Source organism: Balaenoptera borealis (genome assembly GCF_965194805.1).
Source record: "Balaenoptera borealis genome assembly, chromosome: 12".
NCBI lineage: Eukaryota > Metazoa > Chordata > Mammalia > Artiodactyla > Balaenopteridae > Balaenoptera > Balaenoptera borealis.
Genome location: NC_138869.1, coordinates 72,836,535 through 72,854,900, shown reverse-complemented (window position 1 = coordinate 72,854,900; position 18,366 = coordinate 72,836,535). Strand labels below are relative to the sequence as shown.

At 52.5% G+C, this 18,366-nt stretch overlaps 2 protein-coding genes across 3 annotated transcripts in view; one reads left to right on the top strand and one right to left on the bottom strand.

Moving 5' to 3' along the window:
- The window catches only part of BTBD9 (BTB domain containing 9), a 401,740-nt gene extending 394,462 nt beyond the window's left edge, over positions 1-7,278 (top strand). For both annotated transcript variants that reach the window (XM_082347838.1, XM_082347836.1), the window contains exon 11: positions 3,742-7,278. In XM_082347838.1, the coding sequence (XP_082203964.1) occupies positions 3,742-3,939 (198 nt within the window). In that variant the 3' untranslated portion in view covers positions 3,940-7,278. The remainder of the gene's footprint in view (positions 1-3,741) is intronic.
- A 5,445-nt stretch (positions 7,279-12,723) lies between these two features.
- The window catches only part of ZFAND3 (zinc finger AN1-type containing 3), a 314,683-nt gene continuing 309,040 nt past the window's right edge, over positions 12,724-18,366 (bottom strand). Inside the window, exon 6 of the mRNA XM_082347897.1 lies at positions 12,724-13,115. Coding sequence (XP_082204023.1) covers positions 12,961-13,115 — 155 coding nt within the window. The 3' untranslated portion in view covers positions 12,724-12,960. The remainder of the gene's footprint in view (positions 13,116-18,366) is intronic.

Genomic DNA, 18,366 nt, shown 5'->3' with positions numbered 1-18,366 from the left:
TTCTCCTCCGTGAACCTGATTCTGCGGAAGAAGGGTGCATGTGTATGCGTGCATAGTGCACGTGTGCCTGTGTGCGTGGTGTGGGTGTGCACGGTGCGTGTGCTCAAGCTGTGGAGGCTGCAGAGTTCCCAAGAGGAAGCAGGGGCAGCCGCGTCCCCCTGGCTCTCTGCACTTCCTGAGTCCCCTGCGGTCTCCTCCGCCTGGTCCTTTCTCAGGGAGAGTGGCAGGTGTCCAGCCCTGGCTGCATCCTGCCCACTCCCAGGGTACCAGTGCCTTATCCTCTAAAGACAGGCCCTTATCCGGGACTCAGGAAACATGGGCAGATCCAAGTTCAGTGGGTCCTCTGAGCTAGCAGGCCACTCAGAAGGAAAGGGTGGGCCCAACCCAAGGAGAGTGAGGGTTGAGCTCTCCTGGGAGCAGTGGGTGGCCAGGGCTCGGAGCCTGGCCCTGGCCCTGTGCCACATGGCTTGCCTCTCACAGCTGTCCACGCAGGCCCAGGCACCCACCAGTCCTTTCCAAGCACATCACTACACGCCAGTTACATGCTTACAGTTTAGCCTCAGCATTTGCGCCTAAGTTCGATGACAGCTTTACAACAACTTGCATCATCTTATTTATCTAGGGCTGGTTTAGAAGTCTGGAGGCCAAAGGGAGAAAACCCCTGGGATACGGTAGCACCAGTAGGAGAGCCGGGGCCCTACCAGGTGTTTGTCCAGGGTGCTGGTTCTGCCTCCTGGCCCCCCAGCCACTGGTGGCCTCCGGCTCCCTCAGCCTCAGTTCCTGTCATGTTACTGGCCTACCACACCAGTGTCTCTAAGACTGTCTTGTGCCATCAAGCCCCTCAGGAACTGGCACTCACCCCTAAATCCTATTCCAGCAGATCATAGAATGTTTCTGCTCCAAAGCTCTCACTGGCCCTGCCGCCGACTTTCCCCTCTCCTCACGGTTTGCCACTCAGATCTTCTCAGACATCACTTGGCTCTTTCCTCCCAAGGTCTTCACCCATATTATTCCCCTTGCCTGGAACACTTCTAACCCTAAAATGTCCTCGCCTTCCCTCCAGGTCCTGCCTATTAACTTTTCTTTTAATTTTATTGAAGTATAGTTGATTTACAATGTGTGTTTATTTCTTCTGTTCCGCAAAATGACTCAGTCATACATTATATTCTTTTTCATATTCTTTTCCATTATGGTTTATCACAGGATATTAAATACAGTTCCCTGTGCTATACAGTAGAACCCTGTTGTTATCCATCCTATACGTAATAGTTTGCATCTGCTAATCCCAAACTCCCAATGCTTCCCTCTGCCATACCCCCCCCTCACCTTGGCAACCACAAGTCTGTTCTCTATGTCTGTGAGCCTGTTTTTGTTTCATAGATACGTTGATTTGTATCGTATTTTAGATTCCACATATAAGTGATATCATATGGTAATTATCTTTCTGACTTACTTCGCTTAGTATGATAATCTCTAGATCTATCCATGTGGGCTGCAAGTCTGCCTATTAACGTTTTTTTTTTTTTGGCCGCACCGCACGGCTTGCAGGATCTTAGTTCCCCAACCAGGGATCGAACCCACACTCTTGGCAGTGAAAGCGCACAATCCTAGCCACTGGACCGCCAGGGAATTCCTGCCTATTAACTTTTAAAAGGACTGTATTGAGGGCTTAGAGTCTTCTAAGCGCTATGAGCAATGACCTTCAAACATTTTGTTTGCATATCCCCTAAAAGAGCTTTGGGAAAAAAAGTGTAATTTTTTGAACATTTTAAGGTTGAGAAGTAAAAATTTCTTCATAAGTTTAAATACAATTATTTTTGTTAATATGAGATAGAAAAAAATAAACATTTTAAAAGACGGACGATAAGGACTAATTATTAGGAATACATATTTGATGACATGATTTGGTAAAATAGATTTTTTTTTTAAATTTTATTTGTTTATTTATGGCTGTGTTGGGTCTTCGTTTCTGTGCGAGGGCTTTTCTCCAGTTGCGGCAAGCGGGGACCACTCTTCATCGCGGTGCGCGGGCCTCTCACCATCGCGGCCTCTCTTGTTGCAGAGCACAGGCTCCAGACGCGCAGGCTCAGCAATTGTGGCTCACGGGCCTAGTTGCTCCTCGGCATGTGGGATCTTCCCAGACCAGGGCTCGAACCCATGTCCCCTGCATTGGCAGGCAGATTCTCAACCACTGCGCCACCAGGGAAGTCCCCGGTAAAATAGATTTTAACCAACTCGCTGAATAAGGCACACCAAATCTGAAAGTAATTGTGGAATTATTCATGGGATTTAGCCAGTGTATTTTGAAAATGTTTTTATAATTCTGGGAAAATTGCAGTTATGTTTAAAAGAATTACATGAGTCACATATACAGTTCGGTTCTGAATTCAGAACATCTCACTCAGGCCAAATTTCACTCTCATGGGGACCCGGAAGGCATCAGGGCCCATGACTCATGGGAGGGTGCTCCCCATCCAGGGCTTGGCATGCGTGTGAGGGAGGTCGGTGTGCCCCAGTGCGTACTGTAGCACGGGCAGGCGAGGGCTGTGCTTTCCTTCTGTGAGGTGGGGAAGGGTGTTGTGAATTCAGTCATGTTCTCAGGCAGTTTTAGAAAACACTGAATTTGAGGATCTGGAAATTGATTCCCTTAAAACTGCTAGCATGCTCCTTGGAAAGTCGATCTGTGTGCTTCAGACTGAAGAGACCCCCACAACAGAGGATGTGATTCTCCTGTGCAAAGAGCTCAGGACAGGCACCAGAGGGCAGGGACCCCAGGAGGACTTGGCTGGTAGTGGAGAGAGGAATTTCTGTGGGGGGGGAGGTCATCCCTAAAGACCCTCCTCTGACGTGGGCTTCCTCTGGCTGCCCCCGTGCCCCCGGCTCACACACCAGCAGTTACCTCCTGCTCCGGGCATGGCAGGCTCACCCCCAACCCCCAGCCGTGCTGTGTGTTCTCAAGGTCAGGGCGGAGGCTCACCCTTGTTTGCCGAGCTCTGAGTGGTGCCCTGTCTGCTCAGTGGTGCTTCCTGAGTGAGTCACGGTGGAAGGCAGGCTTTTCCTGGCTCCTGCGGGGGGCCATTCCTCCACATGAGGGTGTTTGTTCCCGGTTGGCCCAGGTCACCTCAGGTTGAAGTTCCCTCCCCAGCACTGCTGCCCAGAGGATGATTACGCACCAAGAACTTGTTCCCTTCCGGAGGGCACAGGAGGAGGTGAGCAACGGCTCTTTGGATCCTTGGAGATAAGCCTGGGTCCTCCCCTGGGGTAATGCCCTATAGGCTTTTTTTAGAAAATAACCTTATTGTAGTATAATTCACATGTCATACAACTCACCCATTTAAAGCATAGTGGTTTTTAGTATATTGACAGAATCATGCAGCCATTGCCACCATCAACCCCACTGACTTTTAATCCAACTGCCAGATGTAAGAATTAATTAATTAATTAAAAAAGAAAGAAAAGCTCATGAGACAAAAGTAACCCAAACTGGAGAAATCCAGTGGGAACATTTTATAGGAATCCATGCTGTGCTGCCTGCAACTCTTAGACTCATCGGTCCACTCACTTGTATCCTGACTGATTGAAAAGCGCTTACCACCCTCTAGTTGCTGCCTGTCCGTGCCAGCGGCGGGGGGGAGCGGAGGGACCTGCCGTCACTCCCGTGGGGACAATGTCCCGACTCATGGCAGCTCTGGGGTCCAACACTGACCCATCGCTCACCGGGTCTCTCCTTTCTCTCACCAGGTGTTCCACTGCGTCCACTTTGAGTGTCCTGAGCAGCAGAGCAACCAGAAGGAGGAAAACAGCGAGGAATCGGGGGCGGGGGACACTAGCCCGGCCAGTCAGCAGCTCGACCCCCACGCCCTGCAGGCCCCCAGCGGCAACTCGCTGCACTCCAGCCCAGGCTCCAGCTCATACTCAGCCAACCGGCAGCACCAATGAAGGAGGCGCACGTGTGGAGGGACTCGGCTCGGCCCAGGTGGCACAGGAGCCGTGTCCTCCCCAAGCAGGGATCCCTGTGGACGCCTCCCCCCGCCACCCCCGCCCCACGAGGAACAGACCTGGCTGCAGAAACACACAGGACAGGTTTCCTCCCAAGGACACAAAGGGGCTGCTTTGTTCTCCTCAGTTTGTTCAAATCAGGCTGGTCTCCAGGGGGAGAAAGTGGGTCTTCAATCTTCATCAAGTCCACAAACACCCTACCTCTCTAATCTAACCCCGCAAAGACCACAGAAGGAAGTAACAGGCCTGAGTCGGAATACAAAGATGGCACATGAACACAGGAATGGAAGAGAATGTATTAGGCCTTCATTACCTGGAGGCACCCTGTAGGAAATGGGTTTCCTTAGAGTGTTTACTTTTATGGAACACATTGCCCTGGCAACTAAATGATTTTTTATTTCTTTTAGTTATTCTCCATTTGCTGAATCATAGGTGTTCCAGATCTTTATGAAAGGTTCAAACAGCAAATCACTGGTTTTAATCCCTTTTGACGCTGTAATTTTCCTTCCTTAGTTGTGAACGGTTGGGCGTGGGGTGGAGCTGAGAACTATCATGCGCGTCTCCTAAATGAGGCTCAGATGCAGCTCATCATGGCACCTGGTCTGACAAGGAGAATCCTTTGAGGAAGATCAACAAAATACACAAGGAGCAAATTAATCTGTGGACACTGGAGTTAATAATCACTCGAATTGCCAAGTTATTAACCTGTCATTCCTGAAACGTATCCAGCCTTTAAGCTTGGGAGGCTGACAAGGAAACAGTGATTATGCCACCAGCTAATTTAATGTTCAGAAGTACGTATGAGTGTATACCAACTTCCGGTTGGGCTGGACCCATCCTCCATTTGCCACAGGTTAGTGGAGCCGTGTGGAGGCAGCCGTCCTGCCAGTCGGTGTCGGGAATGCAGAAGTGGGCCTTTCCTGCGTGGTGGTGATCGGTGGTTGCTGTTTTTCCCCCAGACCATAATACTCAGCCAGGGACTGAAAAGAAAAGAATCAGTTCTAAGAAGCTTTCCTTTTAATCCTCATTGAAACGATCTCATCTGACAGTTGTCGCTTGATCTGGCTCTGTGTGTCTGAGTAATTTCCATCCCAGTGCTAACTGCCCTGTGTAACTTGATCAGCTTGTGTCCGGTTTTTGCTCATCCCCCCCGATTCTTCAGTTGGCTGGCTGTCATGATCAGGTCCTCTGTGCATCCTGCTTGGAGGAGGGGTGGGGCCGACGGGGGGGTCCTTTCTGTCTTAAAGACACATTGGTCGTGGGTGTACAAAGAGCCAGTGGGTCAGCTGTTTCCTCCTAGTGTGATGTAGTTGTGATTTATCAGTATTGGAATAGTAGGGTAGCTTCAAGCTGCATGATTAAACGGGAAGGTTGTCTTTCTGCTAGTCTCCCTCGGTGCCCTCGACTCTGATCTCCGTCTGCGTCCCCCTGTGTGGGGTGAGTGGAACCCCCTGAGGGGGACAGCTTTTCACAAAGGGAGGGGCTCCGGTAACGAATGGCGGTGCCGCTCGCTTGCTCGCCACGGGTGGCTGGCCGCGCTCTGTGGCTGGCGCTGCCTCCCTCAGCACCCAGCCCCGTCTCCAGTTAGAGTGGAGGGTTCCTGACAACTCAGCACTTCCTCCAGCGGTGCGTTCACTGCCCACGGGGGGGCAGGAGGAGCAGGGAAGTCAGAAGAGGGCAGGGTTCAAATGTTTTGCAAGTATCATCTATTCAAGGGCTTCTTTTCAAACCCTGAAGTCACCTGTCCAGAGAGGAATCCCGGCTTGGAGGCCAGCACTGCTGACCCGGGGAAGTGGGGGGCGGGCTGGGGGAGGGTCTGGAGCCCTTCAGCACCCTTTTCCATCCAGGCACAGGTAACTAAATGCTTCCTGGCCACTCAGCTTCACACCTGAAGAGGCACGAACTGTGCCCTGCGTGGCCAGTGGCTCACCCTCTGCTTCCTGTCCTCTGTGAATTCTCTTCGGTGTTCGTTCCTTCCAGATCTCTGCCCTGAGGTCTGTCTGGAGAGAATAAAGCTTGTCTCTCTCCTGCTCCTCCAGCACTTCAGACACCCCTTGTTATCAGATAAAGGGAAGGAAGGGGACTGAGAGGCAGTGCTGAGACGGGGAGGACCGAGGCCAGCTCTGTGCAGCGGTATCGCCGTCCCCTACCCCCGCAGCTGCCTCCCCTGAGGCCCCCTGATGGTCTAGAGGCCTTGCTTGGATGCAAGCCTGCTCTGGACCCCAGCAGACACTGATGAAGCTCAGCAAAGCCTCCTCTGGTCGGCCTCCTGTTACCAGGCAGGGGCTCTGCCTTCCTTGATGAGCCTTGTGGTTTGGGGAATGGGGGCTCTTTCTGTAGGCCTGGCTGGAGGGGCCTAGACACCCCAGTCGAGGTGCGACACAGCAGACGCGTTGCCAGGGAATGAGGGATGAGTGGGCAGCCAAGAAAAAGTCCCCAGGTGCCTGGCATTCTCCAGAGCCCTGGCTGGTCCCACAGGGGACTTCCCCTCCATGAGCCAGCTGGACCAAGATGGCCTCAAAACTTGGGGACAGACCAATAGAGCTAAACGGGAGTGCTGATGAGACCCAGCTCCAAGGAGCCCCGGATGCCCGCGGAGCCCTCAGCCCAGCACAGGGTGGAGGCTGATTCTCTGGGAGCTGTGGGACGCCAGGCAGCAAGCAAGCTTGGCCAAGCTGTGAGGGGGGCAGCGGCAGATGAGGGCCCGTGGCTCCCCCCGCAACCCCATGAGGATGCAGCCCCACGGCGTCTGCTTTGAGGAGGTCTGGTGAGGTGGACAGAGGGGTGCTTGTGGCCTCTGGCCCTTTATTGTGAAACAACACCTGTGTAACCACTACCCAGGTCTAGAGATTGAACGTGCAGAACCTCCTGCCCTTCATTCTAGGTCATGCTTTGCGGGGGAGTAAAACGCACATTTTGTTGGGGCTTTTGGCGAAAGCCTTCAGCGTCACCTTCTGGTAGCTCCTTGGCGGGCCGGTGCTGAGCACGGCAAGCAGGGCGGGGTGTGTGCCCCGTGGCACCCCAGTCAAGGCGGGCTTAAAGGCGGGGGCTGCTGCCAAGCACTCTGAACTTGAAACAGGTGTAACAGTATCACACACGCAAATACATGTTTTCCCATATCCTCAGTGCTTTTTCCGTTTTTCTGAGTTTAGTTAGAACCATGAGCCCACGATGGATGTGGGACTCTTCTCAATTGCTCTTTAAATTGTCACTTCTTTAATCTTAGTAAATGAAGTGTTGATTCCTGACAAATACATTAAAAGTGTTTTATTCCTAGAAGAGTTGGGAAAAGAAAATTATTTTCAGCAAGAGTGGGATGTGTTTGTTAGACTAATTCCTTGGCCAAGAAAAAAGTAGCTTTTGAATTGTGCAAAAAATCGCTCGGTAGTTATGCTGTCGCCCCAACTGTCAAACTGCTGTGCAGACAGTGCCGACCCAGTCAACTTCACCTTGTTTTAATTCAGGAGGTAACAAAATTGTAATCACCTGTCCTTTCTAGAGCCACGGGGAAAAAAGGAAGGTCTAATCTGTGACAAAAAGCAGACCATCCTGTGTGCTGAGGCCATTTGATAATAAAGAAAGAGAGCGTTCCCCATTGTGGGCTTCAATTAAGAACCTGCCTTTGGACAGAGAAGAAAGGTGTCAAAGGAGGAAAAGAAAATTAAATGTGTCTCCTTCTAGGAGTTTTTCCTCATTAGTGAGTTTTTGTTTTGTTTTGTTTTCTGGTGCTATCGTGTCACTCCTGCATTCCACATGGGCGGCCAGCTCCTCTGGGTGCAGCTGAGGTGGTCAGGGTGGCGGCCGGACAGGCGGCAGCTGTGGCTGCAGTGGTGCAGGCCACGCTCCACTTCCTTTTGTGACTGCAGCCATCCATTCTGCACGTTTGTCCTGACAACAGCTCCAGCAGGAGTTCAGTGCTCATTAGTGGCCCTAGGAATTTAAAATGTGGTTCGTGGCTCTGTGCCACCATGGTTTTTATTATTCTAATATTAAATGAGAAGTCGTCCTGGGGCCTGGTGTTTGCACAGGAGTTTTTGGAGGAGGGGGAGGGATGTGCAGGGCAACTAGGACGCGCCCGTTTCTCCTCCTGGAAGCTGACCTGGTCATACCTGGTTACTGGACAGGATCCTGAGGCCCTGGTGTTTTGCAGAAAATGAGTGGAAACGGTGCTGGGAGGGTTTGGTCGGAGAGTAAACCAGCTTCCGATACACCCCAGCCCCGCCCCTGTATTGAGGTGTGGGGAGAGGACCTGGGGGTTCTGCTGGTTTCCATCAGACTGGCTGCAGGAGCCGTCGCACCTCAGCAGGCGCGGGGAGCTGCGTGTCCCCCACCAAACACCCCACGTGCCTTCAAGCAGGACTTTCTGCTGGACTGACACGGGCCAGGACCTGCCTCCTCTGCAGAGGTGAGGACAGGCGCACACTTTTGAAAGTCACTGTTCTATTTTTTAAAAATTACTGAAGTAATAATGCTCATGGAATAACCTAGCAGAGGGGTGAGGGTGCCCTCCCTTTCATCTGGCTGAGCCACTCTTGACCTGGGCCTGGTCCTTTGCTTCCTCTGTGACTGACTGTCCAGACGGGCAGCAGAGCCCTGGCCCCCAGCCGTCCTTCCCTACACGCTGTCCTCTCCCAGCCAGAAGGCAGACTCTGAAAGGGGCCCTCCAAACCCACCAAGTTAGCTTCTGCTTCCCCCCCCCTTAAAGAATTCAAATATTCCCCCAGAGGCCTGAGGACCTAAAGACTCACAATCATCCACCTGTAATTTATGATAAATGTCTCGCGCATTTACCACGTGCATCCTGAGTATTTATAGCCCTGAGCCCAGAGCAGGAGGCGGCGGCTGCCTACACCTGTCTCCACTATTGTCTCCTCTTGGCTGTCCCTGCGGCCGGGACAGCTGGAGGCCGCCACCTTTGAGAGCCAGCGGCAGGAGGAGCTGAGAGGCCTGTAAGGCGGGATCTGGGGCCCGGGGCTTGGGTTCCCATGGATGCCCTGGGAACACTGGTGACACTGCTACAGCCTGTCCATCTGTTGCCAGACAGCCTCCTCCGAGGGCTTGTGGCTCAGGACAGGGGCGGTACTTGAGCAGCAGTGGGGTAGAGAGGACCAGGCTGTCCAAGGTCACTGTGCCCCTCGGCCTCTGCTTTCCACCCTGCGTGTAGGGGGCAGGCTGTCCTCCCCGATGGCCACTTCTAGCGCCACGTTCCTGGTTTACGCCCAGCTGCTACGGGAGTTTTCCCTCCCAGACCTGCCCCGGCAGTGGGTCCCCATCAGTGGCCCTGGGTGCTGACAGTGAGATCCAGAAGCCTGTGGGCAGGGATGGCAGGGAGCACAGAGCCGCTGACCAGCCCAGGCCAGCTCAGAGCTCCCCAGGCTTTGGGGCCCAGCTTCTCCCGGCCTCCTTCTGCAGAGGGCAGCTCCAGTTCTCAGAGCTCCCTTCCAGAAGCGACCGGAGAGGCAGCACCAGCTCTGAGGAACAGCCAGGAATCTCCCGTCAGGCTCTCCCAGCACTAAGGTTCCGAGGCCACCCCACCCGTACCCTCACACCTAGAAAAGCCAGAGGAGGTGAGGACCGGACTCAGCCTCTGGACTGTGGTGTGGGGAGGGAGGGGTGGCAGGAGCACCTCAGGGTGGCCGTGGGGCTTGGCCCACGAGCTACTCTTGCCAAACGTGTATAACCTGAACTCGCCCAAGAACGCAGATGTCCTCTATCTATCTATCTATCTTTGGTTTCTGGGTCTGTAAAGGTTGGTGAGGGCCTCTGATGTGGGAGGGTAGGGGCCATGCTGGGCTGGGGCTGGGGAACAGCTCTTCTGAGCCATCTGTAAAGGAGGGCTGCGTCCAGAAGCCCAGAGGGCAGTGTTGCTGTTTGGAATACGTGTTCATTTGCGGGCAGCATGCAGCTTCATTTTGCATAGCAGCCTAGGTGAGCAAACATACAAATTGTGTGTTCACAACAACTGAGTTGACAGCTGTGAGACTGCGATGTGGCTTCCCTTCAGAAATCACACGAAGACTCCTGTGCGTCGTGGTCCCTGCCCCACGGCTCCATGCTTTCTCTGCCTCTGGGCAGGAGGCAGACAGCATCCAAACAAGCCCGTCTCCTGTGATCTCAGCTAGCCCTCTGTGGGGCCTGAGTATCACGCCCTGTACATGTGTGGATGGTGAGGTGTGGCTGACTTGCTCTAGGACGGTAAGAAAGAGGAATGTGGGCCCACGCTGTGACCACAGCTCTACAGCACCTTCTCAGAACTCCTTTCCAGGCCCTGAGTACTGCAGACCCCAGTCACAACCTCTCCATCCTGAGATAGATAGATAGATAGCCTAGTCTATCTTAAGGCGTATTAGGTGATCCTCTACACAGCATTTACATCATTCTGATCGTCCCTTCCGGGAATCTTTCTCCTCCAGGCCTGTCCTTGGTTAAGTTGGGTTTTGGATGTGCCAGGACCCAGGCATACCCAACCCTCGCACAGCTGGGGGCCCTCTGGGCTGGTGCTCATTCTTCCCATCTCCCCCAGGTACGTAACCTCCCTGCTGCCAGAGAAGGCGGGGCCCAGCAGACACACCTCTACCCCAGGGTCTCCCGAGGCGGAACCACACGAGAGAAACCAGAGGAGCAACAACTGCGGAGCCTGGACACTTACAGGACAAGTGAGCCCCAGACAGTGCACACAAGAGCCCTCCATCTCTTCCAACCTCTGGCTGGGGAGACCTTTTATTATTTTTCTGGTCGTCCAGGTGGCACTTAGGAGAACCAGCAAAACAGAGAAATCCAAACTTTCATACGATTGGTTTAATTTTTTTTTTTCAGCAGGAGAAAAAAGAATAAAGTTACAAGATTCTTTTAATATTTTCACAATGTTAAAACTAAAACTGAGCTCTAGGCTATGTGTGTAAGTAAATCTAGAACACAAAAGGGTTAAATAAGATTTTCTCTTTTAAAGATACAAGAATTTAAGCTTTCCTTACATTTAACAAACTTCACAGAACAGATACTGCCGGGGAACAAGCCCTCCCACCCCACCCCCAGCTCTGCCATCAGGAAGCGAGCATGGGCTGCGAGCCCTGTGTGCGGCCGGGCTCCCCAGGGAGCCTGCTTCCCATCGCTGCCGGGAAGCAGCAGCCGGTGGGGCCTGAGGAGGGCCGGAGGGGCGCCTGGTGGCCTCTTCATGATCAGAGCTTGGTGGGGGGGCCGAGGTGGGCCGCATCACTGAGGATGGCCAGGTACTGGCCAGAGGGCCGTGGCTTGGTAACAGTGGTAAACGTGGGCAGACCCGGCCCCTCTGCCCTGGGCTGCCCTAGGGCAAGACGCCGGTCTGGGTCCTGAAGCAAGAATTAAGGCTGGAGATTTTGCAGCGGATTCCACTCTGGTGGGGGTGGGGTGGGAGAGGAGGTTGGGAAGAGCATGATTTCCAATTTCAGTATTCCGGACCAAAAACATTGGTAGTTGCAGGTATTAACTGTTAATTTGCAGAGCGAGTTGAGCAAACATTTGCTGTGGTATAAAGGGTAAGTTGCTGGGTTAAACTATTCCAGTAGCCTGTGTGTGGGCAGATCCAAACTGCCTCTGCAGGAGCCTCTGACCCTCACCGGCCTGGATCAGATGGGGCTCTGGGGCCATTCACCCCCGCTCAGGCTTTCAAGGGCATCGTTCGCCTGTCTACCCCCCCCCCACCACCTGATCGGTGATGATCTCCTAACACGGGCAAACAGGCCCATCCCCACCAGGCCTGAGCTCCTGCCTCCACTCAACTCCTCTCTGAAGAGAAACACGCTGAGAAACAGGCCCTCCCCCCACCTGCCCAAGCGAGCGTCTGTCTCAAGCTGGGCCACGGCCACGAACCACTGTTCTAGACAGGTCAACCTCTGCCCCTGTGACATATGCTGCCCCCCTTACTAAACTTGCTATGTGGTAGAAGTGGACTGGCTTGGACTACGGGGCTGCACAGACATGAGAGGCGAGGCCAAGGCATCGTCCTCTGGGCCGTGGAGGGGCTGAGTAGGCTCCTGCTGGAAGGGACGGAGCCGCAGGCAGCTCCCAGCTCTTCTATTGATTCCTGTTGGCTATGAAACATCTTTTTAAAAAACTTCCAATATAGAAATCTAGCTGCAGAGGCCAGTGTGTAGGCCACAGTTGCGGTGCTGCAATTAGCCTTATTTGATCAACTGCCAGATCCCTGCACTCGGCAAACGGCAAACCAGAGCCAGCGGGGTCAGGGCACGCCCACGGTCGCTTCTCATGACCAAGGGTCCTGTGTAGAAAAGGTGGTTCTCATTCGTGTACTAGTCTTGAGTGGAGCTGATTTTCAAAGTGAGGTTACTGTTTCTCTTCTCGTGTGATGAGAGAGTTTCTTCATAGCAAGTCAGGTAAGTTTTCTTAACCTGTCCCCACCCCCATTTCCTGCTCAGTGGGAGAGCGAGGCCACCACCCAGCCCAGCCACGGGGCCAGTCTCAACAGCCTCCCGTGGCCCAGGCACGCGTGGCCATCAGGTATCCTGGCTACTGGGACTAAGGATAGTGAAGAGGTGAAGGCCGAACACTAACCAGAGCTTCCGGCAAAGCCACGTGCGTCGTGGGGACTTGAACACCAGCTTCTCCTCCTCTACTGACTCAGAGTCTCCGTCTGGAACACTTTCCACTTAAGGCTTTTTGTAAGTTTGACTCCAGCAGTGACAGGTATGTGTTGTTTTAAATCCACTAGCCATGCTCAAAAAAAAATATTCTTCATGTTTTAATTTTATACAATGGCTAGCAGGCACCTTAGTAACCAGCCAGAAATCAATTTCAACCACCATCAACCCCTAAACTACAGTACCAGGATGGCTGGCTAAGGAAAGGAAACGGACTGGCTGTAGTCTGACGCGTGCCCAGTACAAGGTGTCTGGCTGACTTTGTCCTAAATAAGGCTAACATTAGTGAACTAAGAACAGCGTCACGTAGCGGCCAAGCCGGCCTTCAGGAGCACCCTTCCCCGATGCGCTGGCAAGAGCGCCCCACTTTCCGGTCCAGTTTCACCATTTTCATGATGGCTTCCTCTCGGCCGCGGCCCATGTGGTCAAATGTACAGTCATGCTGCTCGGGGAGGCGATGCAACATACAGAACACGTAACCTGCAGCAGTGGGGGAAGCAGAGAAGACAGACCGTTAGGGTGGCCTCCACGTGCCCAGTGCCCAGCTCTCCCTCGGGTCCAGAGAGCGGGAGGGCGGTCCAGTGAGTGGACAGTGGTTGCAGCAGGGGCTCCGGCTGCTAAAGAGCCTATTACAACATCCCCCCTCTAACAAGACAGCCAGCACTTTCACGCAAGTCCAACGACGTCCTCAGAACGTCCAAGGGGCACACATCTGCCTTCAATGCTGTCCCTGCCTGGACCCTGAGGGTGGAACCCCAAGGTGACTCTGCAGCACCTGCCTCAGAAATGAGTGGGCTCTGAGCCCCTTTCCTCCCAGCCCCACGCAGGCGGGAGAGCCCAGAGCTGGCAGCTCAGCGCTTCCCCGGCTTGGACAAACCTCAGTATCTACCACAAGACACACACTGCTTCTAGGAGAAATGATTATGGGGACGGTGGGTGTGATCAAACCGAAACTCACACGTGAATGGGGGCTCTCAGAGGAAAATGGGTTATTTCAAGCACTGGACAAGGTATTACATTTAAAGAGAGGAAAGAACAGAAATGTCGAGCTCCGACTGGCATCTTAATGGAGCCTGATGCTTCCAACCCCACCTGGTGGGCAGGAGGTGAGGCCTACACACTCAGGCCTCCTGGGAGTGGAGGAGGCTGCAGGGCGGCCTCTGGAGCACAACGCTGGAGAACAAAGAGTTGAGAGGCCGGCAGAGCAGGTAGAGGCACAGATGAAACCCCTCTGGTAGGAAACAATGAGAGGAGGCCCTCAGGGTGTCAGCAGAGAGGCTCCGAGGACAAAGGGAACACAGAGCTGTGTCAGGATGTGGCCCATTCTCCCCTTCTGGTCAAATTCTAGGAGTGCTGATGGGGGGGGGGGTGTGGACGTGTGCGAGGACAGTCATCCAATGTTCCCTGGGTCTGTGCGGCCCTTTCTTTCAGGGAAGGGGGCATGAGATCTGGGCTGGCTCCTCCCCATCACCTCATCCCACCAGTTGCATCTGGTCATACCTCCAGGTCCCATGGGCCTAGACCAGGTCCACAGGACTGACCTATAGTGGGCTGGAATCCTTTCCTAAACCACCTCTCCCTGTGCACTTGGGGCAGGCATCCCAGAGCAGCGCCCCCCGGCCAATGCTCTCCTCACTTATTCTCCAAGCAAACATCATCCCTTCTCAGAGATTTCTCTCTTTTAAGCCCAGAGCCCAGAGTGAATGGACAGCCACCACTTGCAAACTGTGACTCATCCCTCTCCCCATCCTCAATTCTTTTCAGAGAAGAGGGGTGGAGGCAGTGATTTTAGAAGGATATCAGAAGTTGAAGCAAAGACTGGCCAAGATGGACAACAATTTAAAAAGCCTTAACTTTTAAGATCAACTTTACCCAGAGAATATTCCTCAGCTGACACTCACAGCCCTGCTCTGATGCCTTCAGCTCATGCTGAGTACGGACAGGTGCCCACGGCGGCCTGAGCGACCAGGCCGAGCCTGGACCATCCATTGTGCAGGAAAAAAAAACACGTTATTAACTGCTTCCCAGGGAGAGCAGGGCAATATGTTTGACTCTAAATTAGGACTAGGTTTAAGGAAAGGAACAGAGATGAAATTTTTGTCTCCTGAGAAGCTGAGCTCCCACTTGGCTCAAAAGCGAAGTTAAAATTAATGAGCTCGTGTGTTATATTTACTGATAAGTTCATTACTTGAAGATATTGGATACCAGTTGTCTTTCTCCTGAAGGATTTCACAGCAGAAGCGTGGATGGCCTCAATATGCATCCTGCATCTAACAAGCACAATCATCTTTTTGGAGCAAAGCCCACCTGGTCGGGGAGAACCTGCTGTCAGGTCAGGGTTTGGGGTAGGGGTACCAGCTGTGTGGCAGCAGGAAGTGTGTGGAGGCATTTCTGTCGCCAAGTCCTGACATACTTCTATACCTTCAGCATCTGTAATTAGGGCTGGGAAGACCCCTGCTAGCCTTCCTTCAAGATATTGGGATGATGCAGAAGAGGGTCCCAAGGGCTCTCCTCTCCTGATGAATGGTGCTGGCTGAATAAAAGTAGCAGGAAATGGATTACCCCTGAAATTAACTCAGCCCTGGCTCAGTCCAACACCTCATTAGTCAAAGATAGACTGGGATGGAGGGAAGAGGCTCCAGTCTTGCCCTCACTACGCCCCTGACAACTCTGCTTTAGCTTGCCTTCCGCCAACTCCTGGGGACCACCAACTCGGTGGGTGGACCTGAGAGCCCCAGGTTCTGTCTGGAAAAGGAAACAGGGCATGACAACCACAGGAACTCTACCCACCCAAGGATTTTCCATTCAGCCAAAAACACCTTATTTCTCTACTCAAGTTCTGTGTAGCTCTGTCAGACACACCTTGACACTTGCCTTTGATTTTTGAAAGGTGAAAATCACTGAACAGCAGGTAAACTTTCACCAGTTCAGCAGGGAGCAGAGCTGGTAAAAATTACAATATATGGCATTGTAATTCACTGGGGAAAAGTCTGGGGGAAATTTTGGAAGGCTAACTTCCCAAGTTGCTGCACTGAGGTTATTAGATGATATAAATTAAGCTCAATTCCCTCTCCTGTCAAGTTCACTCACCAAGTGGAAGTTACATGCTGGAACTTGTCCCAAATGCTGAGTAGGTATTATCCACTGACAACAGCCAATTGGCTAAATGTATTTTGGTGTCAGTAGCTGGGGTGGGCTGTTCTGGATACAGGAACGCATTCGGGGGTGACTGGCGGGGTGTGTGTGTGTGTGTGTGTGGTGTGTGTGGTGTGTGTGTGTGTGTGTGTGTGTGTGTGTGTGTGTGTGGTGTGTGTGTGTGGTGTGTGTGTGTGTGTGTGTGTGTGTGTGTGTGTGTGTCTTTATTCTCTTCTCTCGATACCCACAGACCTGTTTCCAGAAACCACTCAAGTGTCATGAACGTTCAATTATTCTCTGAAATCTGGAGACCAAGCTGGGCATATGGAGAGAAGTGAGTTAGGCTGCTGGGGAAGCAGATTGTTCTCATTTCAGTGATGAACACAGTTTTAGAGCACAAGGGGATTTACAGCCTCAGCCTCAACACTTCCTCACGCCGTTTAATTAGAAACCAAGTGGGGCCTTTCCAGGGTGAGTCAGCCAAGGCGGTGTCCAGAGGGAAAGAAAAGAGAAAGGACACTGAACTGATCAGCAGAGCTGCGACAGGGGCTTTGGTACTATTACCCAGGGTATCATGAAATTCTTTCTCCCCGATTTTAAAAAGTTATATATCATTATCAAACTCACTCACATATGTACAATTCATATCTACACCCTCCTTATGGCCCCATAGTTCAGCATCACGTAGTATTAAAAACAATTTCAATATACTTTTGCTTATGATAGCTATATACATACAGTGCTTTGGAGAGATAAGCAGTAGGATAATGATTAAAAGGATGCCACCCCCCTATAAGCGAGGAAAACACCCAAGGCAAAAGTTTTTGAAAAAAGATCAGCCTATAATACTAAATGTGGTTTAACCTCAGCCCTTTCCCCTGCCATATCTGCCACAACTGCTGCCCACTCCTGGGAGCCCCGGATCACTGGTTTTCCATGAAATACTGGCTAGGAGGAAGCCGCAGAGCTACGTTAAGGCTGCGGACCTGTTTTCAGTAAATTTCACAAAACGCTCAAGAACTTGTGTGGGTGTTTCTTTGTCAGCGCGGAAGAGCAATTTGGGATGAGCCCTTGATTAAAAGGCGAGGGTGCAGAAGAGCTGTCTAAGCACTGGGTCCCACGGCCCACCTTCCAGGCCCCTTTCCACCTGCCACTGCCTGGCTCCTGACAGGCTGACAGGCCATCCTGGGCATGCGGAGAGGAGAGGAGGCCCGACCAGCACAGGTGAGACCAGTCGGCCGTCCTGCCCCCGTCCTGTGAGCTACGCTGCAAGGTCTCCGGCAGCTACACCCTCATTTCAAACAAACCTTCAACTGAGCAGGCAGCCTCAGGGCTGGACGAAGAAGAGGCCTGCCCAGGGAGCCACAGCGGCTGAACCGTGGTGGGCTCCTCCCAGAGTGCTGTGGCGGTGAACAGCAACAGAGGGGGCAGAGCAGGCAAAAGGCAAAAAGTACAATTCAAGACCTATCTTAACCCCCCTGTCCTGAAAGGATCGCATGTGAATGAGAAACGCAGAGGCAGCACACTCAGGTCACCCTCACCCCGAGCAGAGAGGCCGGGGGATTCCTGTGGGAGGACAAGCATTTCAGTGCAGGCCGCTCACGGTTATAAACAAGCACACCTGGACTCAGCCCTCCTGGTGTAGAGCCACAGGCCACACAGACCTGGAGATGCTCAACACCTAAATCCCTAAAAACACGTTCCCAGCAGAAAATGGATCCGAGGTTCACTCTTCCAAGACTCATAAAGGTCTGACATGCAGGTTTCTAAAAATGCTCATCTGGTGGGAACCAAACTTCAGCTTTTAAAGCTAACATCTGAAAGTCATCCATTTCTTTCAGACGCCCTCATCCATAGCTAAATCTCACCTCTGCTCACACAGAGACGGGTGTGGGTATTTTGAGACTATACACCAGGATTGAGAACAGTCTGACAAATGCCATCATTAAGCAAAGATGATATAACTAACACCCAATACCTGACTATAAGTGCTATAAAGTTGTAACAATATTTCCCGTTTCACTTACTTGTTGACAAAAATCATTGACAATCACTGTCCAAGAGGAACACCCAGGGCCTGAGGAGAAAGGGTCACTACCTCTCAGCCGTGCTGGCAGGCAGGGGCCCTGAGGGCAGCTGAACCAGATAATTGGCCCCATTGGCCAGTTCCCTTTCCCCCCACTCCTCCCCCCATCCTCAGGCACCACTATGGTGTTGGGGGTGGGGAAGGTGTGTGGAGGAGGAGCTGGAGGACCGAGGGCGGAGGCAACCGGTCATCCCACAGGCAGTACAGCCCCTACCCTTGGCTGAGGCCCCGGATCCCCAGGCCAGTGCTTCCCTCTGAACCTTAAGAACTGAGCAGGGGTTGGAACTGTCTTTTTTCCATGGAATTTCCTAAAGGAGACAAAGAAAGTGATGCCAAAATTCACAAAGTCTGAGCCCTTGACATTTTTATTCAATCCCTGCCAGACAGAAATGTTGCTTATTGGCTTTATCTTGGAGTAAAAAAGCACCACTTAAAAGTTGACAGAACTGGGCAGCTCTGGATACTTGTGGACTTTAATTAATTAAACACTTGTTTTCCTGCAGATCCCCC